The sequence below is a fragment of the Pan paniscus genome, chromosome 3 (genome assembly GCF_029289425.2).
Source record: "Pan paniscus chromosome 3, NHGRI_mPanPan1-v2.0_pri, whole genome shotgun sequence".
NCBI classification, from domain to species: Eukaryota; Metazoa; Chordata; class Mammalia; order Primates; family Hominidae; genus Pan; species Pan paniscus.
Window position 1 is genome coordinate 1,379,057 of NC_073252.2, and position 18,528 is coordinate 1,397,584.

At 48.7% G+C, this 18,528-nt stretch overlaps 1 protein-coding gene across 5 annotated transcripts in view; it reads right to left on the reverse strand.

The window, feature by feature from the left end:
• Window positions 1–1,246: 1,246 nt before the first annotated feature.
• RNF212 (ring finger protein 212) overlaps window positions 1,247–18,528 on the reverse strand; it is a 66,678-nt gene continuing 49,396 nt past the window's right edge. For 3 of the 5 annotated variants that reach the window (XM_008963696.5, XM_003811293.6, XM_055111110.2), the window contains 3 exons: window positions 7,459–7,531; window positions 5,789–5,955; window positions 1,247–5,454 (listed from right to left, as the gene is read on the reverse strand). In XM_008963696.5, coding sequence (XP_008961944.2) covers window positions 5,450–5,454; window positions 5,789–5,955; window positions 7,459–7,531 — 245 coding nt within the window. In that variant the 3' untranslated portion in view covers window positions 1,247–5,449. Of the gene's footprint in view, window positions 5,455–5,788; window positions 5,956–7,458; window positions 7,532–18,528 lie in introns of those variants that run through there. The other 2 variants (XM_034958151.3, XR_008625042.2) reach the window with 2 other exon arrangements.

The window sequence follows — 18,528 nt, forward strand, 5'->3', positions numbered from 1 at the left end:
TTTTTTTTTGAGACAGAGTCTCGCTGTGTCACCCAGGCTGGAGTGCAGTGGCGTGATCTTGGCTCACTGCAACCTCTGCCTCCCAGGTTCAAGTGATTCTCCCATCTTAGCCTCTCAGGTAGCTGGGATTCCAGGTGTGTGCCACCCACGCCTGGCTAATTTTTGTATTTTTAGTAGAGACGGGGTTTTGCCATGTTGGTCAGGCTAAGTGTGACCCCATTTTTATTAAAATCAAAACAAAGGACCTCAGTCCAACAAAATAGGAATTCTGAAAGACCAGAAACAGGTCTAGAAGGTGCTGTGCTATGAGTGGGGGAGCGCCTGAAGGTGGAGGCTGGGCCCAGCACCTGGGGAGAGGCCTGGGGACGCCCCTCAGCCACTCCATCTCCAGGTGTCTGCCACAGTTGGGGCCACGAGGAATCAGGAGCCATGATGGTGGAGAAATAGTCAAATATTGATTTAGTACCTACTGGAGTAAAATGCTGATTACCCGTCAATGGATTAGGTGCAAATCACATCACTGGGCACATTTGAATATAATGCATCGTAAAGCACAGCCCAGGCTGTGAAGCCACCCTGAGAAGTTCACAGTTGGTCTCATCGTTTTACGTCCACGCTGTGCATTTGCTTCTGAAGGACCATGGTGGGGGTCTGCACTACTTGTAGAAACAAGAATCCAGTCTAAAGACTTACCCTATGGCTCCGCGTGATCTCTAAATACGGCAGTTTCTGAGCGCCGCGGCCTCCGCCTCTGCGTTCTTTCCTCGAATGCTGAGTGTCTAACCTCGGCTTCTGGGTTTGCTGCTGCTGTTTCACAGAGAGCACCCCACACAGAGCAGCTTGAGGATGCCCCGCTGCTTCCCTGGTTGTGGATAAGCCAGGCAGCTGGCGGGTGGCACGGCACGAGCGCTGGCTGTGCCTGCTGGGCACTGCCTTCACGCACTCCCAATCCTGCCTCATCAGCCCAGGTCGTCGCTTTGCTGAGTTGCTCAACGCTTTCACACTCAGCGGGCGGCACTAAACAGACGCTTTCCTGTGGGAACAAACCCAGCCGGGCGCGGGCACCGCTCAGGCCCCCTTGGTCTAGTGCCCTCTAGTGTTGCCGGCCAGCACTGCTGCAGAGGCTGCGGGTCGCTCGGACGGAATGGATGGAAATGTGGCTGAGGCCACTGTTAACCCGGAAGTGTTTTGCCTATGTTTGTTAACCAGCTATGAAACTAAACATTCTCACACTGCCAGCAAAATGACCATTTTTTCATTTAATTTGCAGAGAACAGCATTATTAGTGGCAAACATCCTGAAGGAAACAAAATGTGGTCAAGTTGAGCTAACATCACATTATTTTCCTGAAGAATGCTGTGTGAACTCATGGAGTCCGTCTGCACTAATCAGTCCAGTGAATGGCTTCCTTCCTTCTGGCAGAGTTCCTTCTCCAGCATTTCCTCCAAATCCCACCCAGCAATAATGACATCTGTCTATAAACATTAGTTTTAGTCTCAAATATTTTTTCCCTCAAAACTCAGAAGCTTAGTGAGAAAATAAAAATCACAATGAGCAATGTGTCCACTCCCCTGGCACTTCCGGACTTCCCGTAACACACACACAGAGCTCGAACCACATGTCTTGTTGGCAACTGCCTCCCTATGCTGTCACCACGAGGGCCTTGCTGTGCTGGTTGATGAGATGGACGTGGTGCTTAGGCAGGTGATGTGGTTTGGCTGTGTCCCCACCCAGTCTCATCTTGAACTGTGGACTTGGTGCTTGGACGAGCAGGTGATGTGGTTTGGCTGTGTCCTCACCCAAATCTCATCTGGAACTGTGGATGTGGTGCTTAGATGGGCAGGTGATGTGGTTTGGCTGTGTCCTCACCCAAATCTCATCTTGAACTGTGGCTCCCACAATTCCCACATTGTGGAAGGGACCCGATGGGAGGTAACTGAATCATGTGGGCGGGTCTTTCCCATGCTGGTCTCACGAGAGTGAATAAGTCTCATGAGATCTGATGGTTTTATAGGAGCAGTTCCCTGCGCACACTCTCTGCCTGCCGCCATGTAAGATGTGCCTTTGCTCCTTCTTTGCCTTCCACCATGACTGTGAGGCCTCCCCAGCCATGTGGGGCTGTGAGTCCATTTGATCTTTTTCCTTTATGAACTATCCCGTCTCAGTCAGGTATGTCTTTATTAGCAGCGTGAGAACAGACTAATACAGCAGGGAACCATTTTTTTCACCAAAAAAGGCAAAATTTAGCAAAACATCCAGACAGTGGCACAAAGCTATTCTGTGGATAGAGCCGATGGATAGCACTGCCGAGGCGGAACTCCCACCTGTCCTCACAGCAGTGCAGGGCCTGAGGGATGATGCCTGAGGCTGCACAGCGGTGGGGGACTCAGCCCAAGGTTATGTCTTGGCCCTGAATCACAGCTGCACCGCGAGTGGTGGAGGCAGCCCCCTCACTGCCTGCAGCACAGCCCACGAGACACCACCGGGCAGGACAACTCACAGCGGGCGGTGGGGGGTGGGGGAAAGGCTTGGCTGCTGTACACCCACACGTGGGAGTGGCAGAGCCTGCAGAAAAGGTGCCGCCCACTTCTAGCCCAGGACGCGCATGAAGAGCTGAGGGCACTGCCCCTCCATGGTCCTGCCCCCCTGCCAGTCTCTGCTGCTCCATCATGACCCCACGGCTGGCCCTGGGCTTTCACAGTCTTGTTTCACACAGCTCGTGCCTTCACACATCATCCCTCAGGCCCTGCGCTGCTGTTCCTGGGCTGAACGTGGGCTTTCATGCACTGCATAAGGACAGGCGGGAGTTCCGCCTCGGCAGTGCTGTCTGTCGCCTCCATCCACGGAGTAAGCTTGTGCCACTGTCTGGATGTTTTACTAAATTGTGCCTTTTCTGGTGACAATCACTGGAAAAGAAGGAAAGGTGTGCTGAGGTGGGCCAGTGGCAAATCGAGGCGCAAGGGCTGCCCCTAGCGAATGTCTGGACAGAACCAGGTGCTGCGGGGTGGACCCTGGCCAAATGCAGGCTCAACTATGAAAAACAACAACAATAAAGAACAGGAAATGCTACAAGTATGGCTTCAAGTTTATGTCTAGAAAGGTGAAGTGATGGAAGAAACTGCAATTTTAAAATCAGGGACCACTCATCAGCCCCCAGACAGAAGGGCCCGGGGCTGCCTGGAGAGAGGGTGAGGCAGTGGCGGGCAGCCCCGGGGCAATATTTCTTGGCAAAGTTTTCAAAGAAGTCCCCTAAGGAACACCATGAGGACGGCATGAGGACGGCCCCGGCCACGTTCCTTTGCAGGATCAGCTCCAGCAAGTCCACCTGCCAGAACCAAGGCGGCCCGCTGCAGACTGAGCTGAGCCCTGCGAGGTAAACCGTGAGAACGGCAGCTGCGGGAAGAGAAGCGATTCCTACCGCTTGTATTTCACATGTAGCCTGCAGCTGGACGTGTGAAGCCTGCATGCACATATCACATAGCACATACAGGGAATGCAGCACCAGTGCCATAATTTGATTCATGATTTTACGTTTTGAAATTTCTGGGAATGAAACCAACTTAGAACATGCACGCTACTACAATATTTTTGCATATCTGATTTCAGCACGAGTTTCTGGAGCACAGTCAGCTCCCGGAGGGGACAGTCAGCTCCCAGAAGGGACAGTCAGCTCCCGGAGGGGACAGTCAGCTCCTGGAGGGGACAGTCAGCTCCTGGAGGGGACAATCAGCTCCCGGTAGAGCGGATAGTCAGCTCCCGGAGGGGACAGTCAGCTCCCAGAGGGGATAGTCAGCTCATAGAGGGGACAGTCAGCTCCCGGCAGAGGGGACAGTCAGCTCCCAGAAGGGATAGCTCCCGGAGGGGACAGTCAGCTCCCAGCAGCGGGGACAGTCAGCTCCCGGCAGAGGGGACAGTCAGCTCCCGGAGGGGAAAGTCAGCTCCCGGAGGGGACAGTCAACTCACAGAGGGAACAGCCAGCTCCCAGCAGAGGGGATAGTCAGCTGCTGGCAGAGGGGACAGTCAGCTCCCAGAGGGGACAGTCAGCTGCCGGAGGGGAAAGTCAGCTCCCAGAGGGGACAGTCAACTCACAGAGGGAACAGCCAGCTCCCAGCAGAGGGGATAGTCAGCTGCTGGCAGAGGGGACAGTCAGCTGCCGGAGGGGAAAGTCAGCTCCCAGAGGGGACAGTCAACTCACAGAGGGAACAGCCAGCTCCCAGCAGAGGGGATAGTCAGCTGCTGGCAGAGGGGACAGTCAGCTCCCAGAGGGGACAGTCAGCTGCCGGAGGGGACAGTCAGCTGCCGGAGGGGACAGTCAGCTCCCGGAGGGAACAGTCAGCTCCTGGAAGGGAACAGTCAGCTCCTGGAAGGGAACAGTCAGCTCCTGGGACAGTCAGCTCCCGGCAGAGGGGATAGTCAGCTCCCAGAGGGGACAGTCAATCCGGGACAGCCATGAATGCCATGACTTCCAGAAGAACATGGGCACCCTCTGTCCAGCAGCCCAGGCATCCTGGCATCTGGAGGGCCCAGGCCTGGGAGGCTGCTGTGAAGGCAGGGACGCCTCACCTGAAATAAAGTCTGTGTGCAGCCCGGCAGTGCCTCAGCTCCGCCTGCAGTGAAGGTGAGGATTCTCCTGCTTCACGTGGCGGCCGGCTGCTGTTAACTCGGTTAACTCGAGTGAGATAACAAAGTTCTTTGACACTTTTTAGGTAAATGCAAACTAAAAGATTAGAACTAACCCCATAAGCCTCTTTTCCAACCCTGTGTGTTCCCGGCTGGCGGGAGAGACGTGGGTCTGAGACTCTCTGGGAGCCACGTGCACAGGGGCGTCTCCTGCAGGAGACCCCACCCTCCTGACGGATGAGGAGGCTCCACGCACGCAGGCCGCATCTGCAGGGTGAGCTCAGGCCCGGAATTCATCTCTGGACCTGACAGAGATTCATCCGCTGAAGCCGGCATCACAGGCCAGCTGTGAGTACTGTGTGACCAGAATGCGTAGTAATCACCTAACGCAGGATGTGGCGGCGCCGACCCACGCTGCGTGCGCACCCCACAGCAGCCCTGTCTCCGCCGCGAGCTGCAGCCGGAACCTTCTAACAGGAAATCAACAGGCAGGTGTTCGTTTTGCCTCCAGCATCAACATTTTAAGGAAGTTCCAAGTTAAGAGTAAAGTTGCAAACATATCACATATATGCTAGCCCTGATAATCAGAAAAATACTTTATGCGACTACCTTACTTAATTATTTCAACAAGAGGGAAAGTACAGTCGCACTGGCTGTCTAACGTACACATGCTGGTGGGCACGAAGGCTGGAGGACTGGAAGGGGGCAGAGCGGGTGGCTGGGTGCTCATCTTTCAGGTGTCACTGCCCCAAGGTGAGCAGGTCCCGCAGGAGGCATGGAAGTCGTGGTAAAAACACATCAACTTTGTCTTTGAAATGACTTCAAAACTTCACACTGTTGAGGAAAATGAGGGTGCACATGTTACATACAAAAAATAAGCTGGGGAGAAGAGTTTATTCACTAAAATGTGTATTTTTAAAAATTCAGATGTCATCTTAGTATTTTCAGAGTATTATCAATATGTTTAAGTCATAATTTTGGAAATTCACAATGAATATAAAAGTGAACGTTACTGCGTTTCTGAACAACTAAGGCAAAACTCAGAAACACAACTCTTGAGAAGGTTTAGAGCTCCATGTCTGCCCTTGGCACACACTCAGTTAAAGAGCTTCTTTACACACGCAGTTTCCCAAAAGCATTTTCTTCCTGAGGCTGGCTGAGCACTTGCCTAAACACTGCCTCTGCAGCAGGCTGGAGATGCTGATGGGTGGCCGGGGGGGCAGCCTGGCCTGGGAGCCCCCGAAGCTTGGAGAGTCCCCTCTTCCTGCTCTCCCTGGTAACTGTGGTGTTGGCGTTAGTGGGGGTCCCTTGTAGGGAATTTGCAGAGGTGGAATCCTAATAAATTCAAGAAACACAACATCATGAATGCTCGGAGCATCTCTGGTGACACGACAGTTACAGCACTGACCGTTTTGTGGTTTTAAAGGCCTGGATTCAAAGGCATCTCTGAGTACCTCGGAGCAGCACGCACACCCCCGCCCGGCGGCCAGCAGAAGATGTGGACCGATGCTGCAGGGCCCGTGGGCACCCGGGAGGGTCGACAACCCAGGCCAGCGGGGATGGGAGGTGGGGGCGTGAGAGAACGCTGAGGCCTGCAGGCAGCCAGGGGCGGACTGGACCGCAGGCATCAAAAGCCACTCAAGGGCTCTGGGGGGCTGACATGGGAGGGTCTGCCTTTTAGCGAGACCACCGGACCTTTGAACACATGAGTTCGGTTGACAGAGACGTCGGTGTGTGCTTAAATATGCAGCAGACGGAGTGGGAGGCCACCCAGAGGTCTGAGAAGAGCAGGGGGAGGTGAACTGTGGTCTGTTCCGGGGCTGGGGCTGAGTCCAGCCTGCCACCTGTTTTTGTAAATAAAGTTTTACTGGAACCCAGCCACACCCATTAATTTACACACTGCCTGCCCCGGCCTTCTCAATACAGAGGTGGAGCTGAGCAGCTGCCCCAAAAACCAAACATATTTACTACCTGCCCTTTATAGAAGACGCCCGCTGACCCACGGCCTATTCCTGTGGTAGAACAGCATGCAGTCACCACGTGGTACTTTTGAAGTTTTTAGCAACAGGGCAAATGCCTACATTATATCTTAGCTTCAAAAAAGCAAACTCCTGGCCGGGCATGGTGGCTCATGCCTGTAATCCCAGCACCTTGGGAGGCCGAGGCAGGCAGATCACCTGAGGTCGGGAGTTCGAGACCAGCCTGATCAACATGGTGAAACCCCGTCTCTACTAAAAATACAAAATTAGCCGAGTGTGGTGGTGCATGTCTGTAATCCCAGCTACTCAGGAGGCTGAGGCAGGAGAATCACTTGAACCCGGGAGGCGGAGGTTGCGGTGAGCCAAGATCGTGCTACTGCACTCCAGCCTGGGCAACAAAGAGTGAGACTCCGGCTAAAAAAAAAAGCAAACTCTAAAGTAGTATATACAACAAAACCTGACTCAAAGCATGTAAAAACAGGGATGAAAAGCAACATATTAAACTTTTAGCAGTAATTCTGGTGAGTGGGATGATGAGCAGTTTTATTTTGCTGACAATTTCCTTTAAAACGCTGTGAAGAAGGCGCTTGTGGGGGTTAGAACGCTGTGAAGAAGGTGCTGGCGGGGGTTAGAACGCTGTGAAGGAGGTGCTTGTGGGGGTTAGAACGCTGTGAAGGAGGTGCTGGCGGGGGTTAGAACGCTGTGAAGGAGGTGCTTGTGGGGGTTAGAACGCTGTGAAGGAGGTGCTTGTGGGGGTTAGAACGCTGTGAAGGAGGTGCTTGTGGGGGTTAGAACGCTGTGAAGGAGGTGCTTGTGGGGGTTAGAACGCTGTGAAGGAGGCGCTTGCGGGGGGCACTACCTGAGAGGCTTTCCCATGCTCCTCTGACTCGGCGTCAGGCCGGGATGCTCGGGGCCCCGGGAGGAGACGCTGCCTGTGGTGGAACAAGAATAAAACACGAGTCGTTCATGTTAACACATCACGGTGCTTTGAGGACGACGACCACGCCAGCCTGCTGCGCTTCTCCGTAGCTGTCACTGACTCCCTGCCACGAGGGCAGTGGCAGGCAGAGCCACACAGGCACGCGGGGTCCTCTTAGGTTGCGGGCAGCCCTGGTGCCAACACGACACTCTGAGAAGCCCTGGGTCTTCCACATGAGGGCGTAAATATCCTACATTTTAATCTTTCTACCTTTATGCACCTCTGCAGCTTAGAGAATATGTAAGCCATCTGAATCATCAGCAGCTGGATAGCAAGACCTGGAAACGAACTGGCCAGTCCCAGCTGAGTTTCAGCCTCACTGAGGGGCCCTCGGCCCGTGGGCTCTGCGAGGGGAGCCTGCCCATCACGGGGGCAGCTGTGGGCATGCGGACTGTGCCTGGCATACACAGGTACTCAATGAGCATCTGGAGCACGAGCTTCCTCCCCCGCCTCTCCCAAGCCTTGGCTCCTGCTACCCTGAGAACTGCCGGAAGGGCAAAAGCGCGTCCAGAATTTCTTTCAGTGCCCCACCCGTGTTTGCTTTCTCCAGGCGCCTTGTAACATGAAAGGGGAGATGTGACGACTGAGTTCTCAAGCAACACCTGCTCCTGGACCCCAGGATGGGAAAGCCACCCAGTGAGGGAGCCCAAGCATTAGGCTTCCCCAGCGCAGTGACTGTGACTGTCCAGTGCCCTGCCTGCTGCGGCACGTCGGGGGGTTGCCGGCTTGTGGGGCAGGAGGCCCCGAGCACAAGGCAGCCTCCGTGCCCCCGACAGGGGTCTTGTCTTTGCCCCGGGGCTGTGCGGACCTTGTGAGGATGCTGCCTGCGGGAGGCATCGTAACTCCTCAGTCTGCAGGTGACCCTGAGAAGGTTCCAAAGAACAGCTAAGAGCAAGAAGGAAAGCTGTCTTACTAGGCTGTGTGAGTGCTGCCTTCACTTCTGTCTTGTATCACGGTTTGGCATCTGGAGGCTTGTGGACCCTGCAGAGACTGCCCTCCTAGGGACAGCCAGTTCCTAGAGGCAGGAGGCCACGGTGAGCACACTTCTGATATGAAAGCCAACAAATCCAGAGTCCGTGTTCAGAGCCAACCCCAAGCCTGGGCGGCCTGTTCCACTCACCCTGCCTGATCCTCCCATGAGAACCACAGCCAAGGTGCTAGGTCTCCCCTCACTCCCTCCCTGGGGGTCTCTGGGGAACTATGAGTGGAAACTCCTTTCCTCATAGCCGTTGCCTCCTCATCCGTCAGCCTCACACCAGTGATTAAAACAAAACCCTGTACATTGAACACACAGAACCACAAATAATAACGATGGCAGGTATCTTTTGTTAAGTAACTTATGCTCAATACTATATGGTCAGTTGAAATTGTAGGCTGGGTGTGGTGGCTCATGCCTGTAATCCCAGCACTTTGGGAGGCCAAGGCGGGTGGATCACCTGAGGTCGGGAGTTCAAGACCAGCCCGACCAACACGGAGAAACCCTGTCTCTACTAAAAATACAAAATTAACCAGGTGTGGTGGCGCATGCCTGTAATCCCAGCTACTAGGGAGGCTGAGGCAGGAGAATCACTTGAACCTGGGAGGCTAAGGTTAGGTTGCAGTGAGCTGAGATCACACCATTGCACTCCAGCCTGGGCAACAAGAGCGAAACTCCATCAAAAAAAGAAAAAAAAAATTGTTTCCTATTTACTCAATGGAAATTTTTCAAGATAACTATTACCAACAGAGATGAAGAGACTGAGGACCCAAGAGGCCAACAATTCACCCAGGGTCTGGCAAGCAGTGCTCAAGAGAGCCAAGTGTGGGTCATGGGATCTCAGACCCAAAAGACCCCTGCCGATCAGCCCCCTGTGTGTCCCACAGGGCTTGGAGAATCCTGAGGAGTCCTTCAGGTTCTGCTGAGAATCAAGTCACACCAGGCGTCATCCTGAAGAGCAGTGACTCAGAGAAAGGGGCCGCCAGGGAGTGCTAGAGGAAGGCCCGAAAGCCACCCAGAGCCAGGCCAGCTCTCGAGAGCACAGCAGCCCTGAGGTGGGAGGAGCTCCTCAGGGTGCCAAGGGGGCGCCATGTTTCAGTCCCACTAACAAGCAGGTGACCAGAGGGGTAACCCATTCCCACAACACCTTCCAGTGCAGCGGTCTCCGTTCAGGGGAGTAATGCTATTTAATGTGTTTCACAAAGATGTCCATTTGAAAAATTTAACTGAAACATGCTGACATTTGAAGAGAGTAAATTTCACCATCTGGATGCCCAGCAGCCTGTTTCCCTGTGATGCCAGATCCACTGTGCTGTGTTCTGGAGGGGACCGCGTACTGAAGAGTGAGCGCCCTGCGCCCCTGCTGACAGGTCAGACAGCCCCACACACTGCTCAGTGAGTCTGCAAGGCAGATAACGCACAGACGGCCCGCCTGCCACTCCAGCATGTGAGGGGTCCAGGACCTGCCGTTCACCAACTCATTCAATGAGTGCTTATTGAGGAGGACTGCTGGCTACAGTGCAGTAGAAATCAATGAGTTATCTCTACAAAGCCAAGTGCGAAACTGGACAAAATGGTAGAAACAACCATTCAGGCCTCTGGAAATCAATTCAAGGCAGACAACAAATCAGAAAACATTGACTCCTGAAATCAGAACACACTGACTCCTGAAATCCCGTTGCAGCTTTGGGAGGAGCGGGACTTGGCTTCCCAGCCTGAGGGTGAATACAGACACAAAATTCCTCAATAAAATACCAGCAAACCAAATCCAGCAGCATATAAGCAGCTGCTCCACCTCCCCCTACCCCACTCTACCCAGCAAGAGCACAGCTGCACCAGGGTGGGTAGCTGAGGACCAGCAGCCTTGCTTCCAGAGGGGGTGGGCTCAAGGTGGGAGGGGAACACTTTCATCAGCCACGAGGGGTCCATCTGCAGGACCTGGAGAGGCCCACAGTCCTGGCTGGGGAGGGGTAAGGAGGGCAGGGACCAGTCAGAAAAATAACGGGGGGATGCCGAGAACAAGAGAGCCAGACAGAGGCGGCTTCCCCGGAACCCTGGCCGACAGAAGCAGCACAGGCCTGTGCAGGGGGATCCAGTGCGGCCACAGAAGTGATGCCACAGGGGACCAGGAACTGACTGGATATCGGCTCCCCACATGCACAGATCATTCATTGGCCATGGGGAGCCTCAGGGATGCGTGGTGTTGGAGCACAACCACAGACAGAGCAGCGGCCAACCGCTGAGCTGTAAAGACAGGCGGACACCCCGGGACATCTCAGCTCAACAAGAAAAGAGCAGAAACCATGAGCGGACACATCTGCGGCTGCCGTGGACACAGATTCTCCAGCTTAGGTCCAGGTAAAATACCCAAGCAAACAAAAACCAATCAAACAACCTTGGATAAAAATACAAGAATCCAGACTTGCTGGGACAAATACAGTACCCAGGTTGTCCAGATTGCAGCCCCAAATTATGGGATAAGCAAAGAAACAGAAGCGTGACCACACTCAGGGAAAAGGGCAGATGGCAGAGGCCCACGCTGTGCGGCCCAGATCGCATTTCCTAAGGACTCCAGAGCGGCTACCGTAAATGAGCCAAAGAATTAAAGGAAAATATGATGATAATGACTCCAGGCACAGGGCTTTCAACACAAAAACAGAAATGCTAAAGAAAAAAGAACCAAGAAGGGAACATTTTCTAACTCATTCTATGAGGACAGAATGAGGTCCTGACACCAAAAGCAGACAGAAACGTTACAAGGAAAGAAGTGTGCTGACCAGTATCTCTTATGAATACAGACACACAATTCCTCAACAAAATACCAGCAAACAAAATCCAGCAGCGTATAAGAAAGATCATACACCACGACCAACCGGGATTCATCTCAGGAATGCACAGTTCCTTCAACATACAGAAATCAACACCATATTAATATATTCTATCAATGGAAGTAATTACATCTATGAACACATCATGGTAACAGAACAAAACCCAATAATCATCTCAAAAGAGAAAGAGAAAGCACTTGAAAAATTTAACCCTTCTTCATGACAAAAAAGGACTAGAAGGGCACTTCTCAACCCTATAAAGGGCGCCTCCAGGAAACCCTCAGTGAACACCATCCTTCATGGTGAAAGGCTGAAAGTTTCCTCCTAAGATCAGGAACAGAACAAAGACAAGGATGTCTGTTCTTGCCGCTTGTATTCAACACTGTATTGAAAGTTCCAGAGAGGGCGGTTAGGCGAGAAAAACAAATGAAAGTCCTGCAGTGGGACGGGAAGTGAAAAGATAAAAATAAAAGTAAAAGATAAATAAAAGGCATCGTGGTTGGAAAGGAAAAAGTAAAACAACCTCCACTTGCAGATGACATGATTTGCCATATACAGAAAACCCTAGAGAATCCACAAAAAAAATCCCCAGAGCTCATAAACTCAGTAGCTTGCAGGATACAAGATCCATCTATAAAAATCAGTTGTATTTCTACATACTAGCAATGAAAACCTGAAAATAAAAGTTACAAAACAATTCTATTTATGGTAGCACCAAAATAACAAAATACTTAGGAATAAATTTTACCAATGAAGTGCAAGATTTCTTCACTGAAAACTGCAAAATACCATTGAAAGAAATCAAAGACCTAAATAAAGGTAAAGCTATGTCCAACATTCATGGATTGGAAGATGCAGTGTTAGTATTAGATGGCAATACCCCCTACATTGATGTACAAGGTGAATTAAAACTCTACCGAGATTTCAACCTGCTTTGTCAGCAGAAATGGGAAAGTTGATCCTAAAATTCATATGGAAATGCAAGGAACTCAAAATATGCAAAACAATCTCAAAAAAGAACAAAGTTGGAAAACTCACACTTCATAATTTCAAAAGTTACTATAAAGCTTTAGTAAGTGAAAGACAAAAAGAAAAATACTTAAAGCAGCAAGAGAAGAGCAACTCATCACCTACAGGACAATACGATTAACAGCTGACTTCTCATCAGAAATAATGGAAATGGCTGGGTAAGGTGGCTCATGCCTGTAATCCCAGCACTTTGGGAGGCCGAGGTGGGCAGATCACCTGAGGTCAGGAGTTTGAGACCAGCCTGGCCAACATGGTGAAACCCCATCTCTACAAAACTAGCCAGGTGTGGTGGCGCGCACCTGTAATCCCAGCTCCTCAGGAGGCTGAGGCAGGAGAATCACTTGAACCCAGAGGTGGAGGTTGCAGTGAGATCACACCATTGCACTCCAGCTTGGGCAACAGAGTGAGACTCAGTCTCAAAAAAAAAAAAAAAAAAAAAGAAAGAAAGAAAAAAGAAAAATTAGCCAGGTGTGGTGGTGCATGCCTACAGTCCCAGATACTCAGGAGGCTGAGGTGGGAGGATCGATTGAGCCCAGGAGGTCCAGGCTGCAGTGAGCCGTGGTCAAGACACTGCACTCCAGCCTGGGCGGCAGAGTGAGACCCAGTCTCAAAAAAAAAAAAAAAAAGAAAAAACCCAATATTAATAATAATGGAAGCCAGAAGACAGAGGAATGACACATATACCAAGTGCTAAAAAGTCAACCAAGAAAATGTATCTTCAGTGAAATTATCCTTCAAAATGAAGACAAAGACATTCAAATATGGAAAAAAAAATGAAGAGAACTGACTTCTAGCCAATCTTCCCTGCAAGAAAAAACTGGAAATGGTTAATATGTTGTGAATGATGGAATAAAATATTTTTTTCCTCTAAAGGTCTTTAAGAAACATAAGTTTAATTCAGGAAATAATGACAACACCATATTGTTAGATTTATAACACATAGATCCCATATATATGTACATAAATACATATGACAAAGCAGGTGGGAGGAAGCGGAACTATATGGAGCAATGTGGTTACGTTCCACTGGAATTCAGTCGGTGTTCACCTCAGTGAGTGTTCACTGTGGTGAGTTCAAGATGCATGTTGTAATCTCTAGAGGAATCACTGAAATAATAAAGCACACAGATAAAGTATCAACAGGAGAACTAAAATGTGTTAATTAGTCTGCTTGGGCTTCTGTAATAAAATACCACAGACTGGGTGGCTTACACAACAGAAGTTTATTTCTCGCAGTTCTGGAGACTGGCAAGTCCATCAAGATGCTGGCTGATGTGGGTCCTGGCTTGCAGACAGCAGCCTTCTCACTCTGTCTTCATACGGCCTCTTTTGTGTGTGTGCAGAGAGTTAGTAAGCAAGCTCCCTGGTGTCTCTTTTGTTTTTGGAAAATTTATGATGATACAATTTCCTACCTTAACCATTTTCAGTGTACAGTTCACTGGTATTAAATACATTCCTAATGCTGTGCAACCATCACACCACCCATCTCTATAACTGTTTTCATTTTGTGAAACTGAAATTTTGTGAAACTCCCATTAAACGAGAGCTTCCCACCCCTCCATCCCACAGCCCCTGGCAGCCACCATCCTACTTTCCGTCTCTACGATCTTGACTACCTCACACACATGGACTCACACAGCATTTGTGTTTCTGCGACTGGCTTATGCACTTAGCATAGCGTCCTCAATGTTCATCCACGCGGTAGCGTGTGCCAGAGTTTCCTTCCATTTTAAGGCTGAATCATAGCCCACTGTATGGAGACACACATTGTGCCTATCCATTCATCTGATGGATACTTAGATGGCTCCCATGTTTTAGACACTGTGAATAATACTGCTACGATCTTGGGTATACAAGCATCTCTTAGAGACCCTGCTTTCAATCCTTTTGAGTACTGAATTGAAATGCAGCATCATCTGGGAATTGTGTTTTTAAGTTTTGGAGGAAAGGCCACACTGTTTTCCACAGCGGCCACACCATTTCACATTCTCACCAACAGTGCACATGCTTCCAATTCCTCCGCGTCCTTAACAACACTTGTTATTTTGGGTTTTTAAAAATGATTACAATAAACATTTATTTAAAGGAAAACATCTGCAGACCAAATAATTCTGAAGTTTGTTTCAGGTTTAACCATCTTCATAAAAATACTTTGAGGACAGCTGCATCCACAGACTTCAACTATGTGATTACTTCTTTGTCCATTCTCCTCTCTTGTTTTCTTTTTTCTTGAGACAGGGTCTCACTCTGTCAACCAATCTGGGGTGCAGTGGTATGATCACTGCTCACTGCAGCCTTGACCTCCCAGGCTCAGGCAATTCTCCCACCTCAGCATCCCGAGAAGCTGGGACCACAGGTTTATGCCACCAGCCTGGATAATTTTTTGTAGAGAGGGGGTTTTGCCCAGGCTGGTCTGGAACTCCTAGGCTCAGCTCCACCTCGGCCTCTCAGCTTCCCAAGTCGCTGGGACTACAGGTGTGTGCCACCACACCCGGCTAGTTTTGGCATTTTTAGTAGAAACAGGTTTCATCATGTTGGCCAGGCTGGTCTTGAAGTCCTGACCTCAAGTGATCTGTCCACTTCAGCTTCCCAAAGTGCTGGGATTACAGACATCCGTGCCCGGCCTGTTTTTGTTTTTAAGAGACAGGATCTTACTCTGTCGTCCAGGCTGGAGTGCAGTGATGCAATCATAGTTCACTGCAGCCTTGACCTCCTGAGCTCAAGCAATCCTGCCTCAGTGTTCCAAGTAGCTAGGACTGCAGGTGCGATTTTTTAAATATATAGTAGCCATCCTAATGGGTGTGAGATAGTATCTTGCTGTTTTTTTTTTCTCTTGTAGATGAGGTCTTGCTATGTTGCCCAGGCTGGACTCCGTCTCCTTGGCTCGAGCAATCCTCCCACCTCAGCCTCCTGAACAGCTGGGACTACATGCATGAGCCACTATACCCAGCTCTTGCTGTAGTTTTGATTTGCATTTCTCTAACGATGAACGATGAGTATCTTTTCATGTGCTTATTGATCATTTGTGTACTTTGCCTATTCAAGTCATTTGCTGCCCTCCGCTTTCTTTTTTCTGAGACAGGGTCTCACACTGTCACCCAGGCTGGAGTGCAGTGGCACAATCTAGACTTACTGCAACCTTTGCCCCCCAGGCTCAAGCAATTTGCCCACTTCAGCTTCCTGAGCAGCCGGGACTACAGGTGTGTGCCCCCATGCCTAACTACTTTTTAAGTTTTTTTGTAGAGATGGGGGTTTCACCATGTTGCCCAGGCTGGTCTCGAACTCCTGAGCTCAAGCGATCCTTTTGCCTTGGTCTCCCAAAGTGATGGGATGACAAGTGTGCACCACTGCGCCCAGGCTTTGCCCATTTTTGAATCAGGTTGTTCGTTGTTAAGTTTTAGTTCTTTATGTATTCTGGATTGTAATCCCTTATTGGATACATATGATTTGCAAATATTTTCTCTGATTCTGCAAGTTGCCTTTTTACTCTATTGATAGTATCTTTTGATGTGGAAAAATTTAAAATTTTCATGAGGTCAATTTGTTTAATTTTTTTGTTGTTGCCTGTGCTTTGGTATCATATCCAGGAAATCACTGCCACATCCAACATTGTGAACCTTTTGCTCTATGTTTTCTTAAAAGAGTTTTATATTTTATAGTTTTAGGTCCTTGATCCATTTTGAATTAACTTTTGTACATAGTGCTGGAAGGAGTCCAACTTCATTATTCTGCAGGTGGATATCCAGTTTTCCCAACACCATTTCTCGAAAAAACTGTCCTTTCCCCCACTGAATAGTGTCTTCCTCCATTGAATAGTGTGTTTTGTTTTGAGGACATGAATCTTATTGGCTTAGAGCTAATTTAACTTTACCTCCTAAAGGTTCTAACTCAAAATATAGTCACATTGGAGGTTAGGGCTTCAATATATGAATTTTGGGGGGACTCAAATCAGTCTATAGCAAAATGGTATGATAAAAATATTTATTGCAAACAAAGGCAGTTAAGGAGATACTGATAAACTAAAAATCCTGTCATATATAAAACAAAAAACAGCAAGACAGCAGGCACAAATCCAACCACAAAAATTAATAATTATATAAAATATCAATGGACTATCAAATCAGAAAGTACAGATTATAATATATCAAAAAACAAGATCTAACCATATGTTGTCTATCAGAGGCACATCATGGATTCAAAGACACAGGCAGGTTGAAAATAAAAGGATGGAAAAAGATATACCATGTGAACTATAACCAATATAAAAATTAAATGAAGAAAATTCCACCGTAAAAAATAATGAAATACCTAGGGTCGGGTGCAATGGCTCACACCTGTAATCCCAGCACTTTGGAAGGCTGAGGTGGATGGATGGCTTGAGGCCAGGGGATCGAGGCCAGCCTTGTCAACATGGTGAACTCCGTCTCTACTAAAATTACAAAAATTAGCCGGGTGTGGTGCTGCACGCCTGTAATTAATCCCAGCTACTTGGGAGGCTGAGGCACAAGAATTGCTTGAACCCAGGAGGTGGAGGTTGCAGTGAGCTTAGATGGCACCACTGCACTCCAGCCTGGGCGACATAGTGAGACTCTGTCTCAAAAAAAAAAAAAAGAAATACCTAAGTGTAAGTCTATCAAGAAAGTACAAGGCCTGTACAGTGAAAAGTGCTGAGGATTCTTGAGAGAAACTAAAGAAGCTCTAATCAATGGAGAGACATAGCACATCTAAGCACTGAGACAGTTAAAACTGTGAAGATGGCAATTCTCCTCACACCGATGTAGAGATTCAATCAATATCAAACTCCCGGCAGACTTTCTCTGTAGAATTTGACACTATCCTAACATTTATATGGAAATGAAGAGAACCTGGAATAGGCACAATTATGTTGATAAATTAAGAAAAAGGTTAGAGGGCTATGCCGTCTAATTCCAAAACTTACTGTAAAGTAAAAGTAACCAAGATATTGTGGTATTTGTGAAAGGAGAAAATATACTCATCGACAGGGTCCGGAAGAAAGCCCTCACTGGCCGTTCTGCTATTTATTCTCCAATGCCTCTGTCTCCTTTGTCCTTCTATTGTCTTGATTGTCTTTAATACATGCTTTACAACGTCATGTAAAAATCCCTCTTGATTTTTCAGCTGTGTTTTTAGAGTTGTGTTTGCTGTGGTTGCTTTAAACAAGTCTAATCTTCTGCTCCACTGTTGCTCCATCTCCTCGCTCTTCCTTTGTGCTTATTATCCTCTATGTTACATCTATTTGTTATAACTCCAACAATACAGTGTTATCATTGTTGCTTCAATGTTATGTTTTGTAAGGTAATGAGAAGATAAAATAATTAACAATGCAGTCTCTTATTCTCATCCCATATTCACCATTCCCCATGCTCTTCATTCCTTCTAACAGATTGAAGTGACTGTGTGGCATCAACCTAAATGCCTTCCTTTACATTTCTTGTAGGGCAGGTCTATTAGCAATGAATTCTGTTTCTGTTACTCTGTGAATGTATTTAGTCTTCATTTTAAAATGTTAATTTCATTGGATACAGAATTCCTGGTTGAGGTTTTAAAAATGCATTTTGAACATGACCATATCTGGGAGGATTTTAGCAGAAAATACATACCTCTGAACAAAATAGAAATCTATGAATATGGCTGGACGCAATGGCTCACACCTGCAATCCTAGCACTTTGGGAGGCTGAGGCAGGTGGATTGCCTAAGCTCAGGAGTTTGAGACCATCATGGGCAACATGGCGAAACTCCATCTCTACTAAAAATACAAAAACAATTAGCTGGGTGTGGTGGTGCATGCCTATGGTCCCAGCTACTTGGGAGACTGAGGCACAAGAATCGCTTGAACCTGGGAGGCAGAGGTTGCAGTCAGCCGAGATTGCACCACTGCACTCCAGCCTGGGCGACAGAGCAAGATTCTGTCTCAAAAAAAAAAGAAATCTATGAATCCTTATTGTTATAAATTAGTGAATACATAGATACCTGAATTGGGTAAAAGAAAAAGCTCTTCTTTATAGTAGAATGACAATTAATACATATAGAAGGAACTGTGGACATGGAAAAATTGCTATGAGGCAGTCATTAGGTGGCTGATTGTTGGGGGGTGA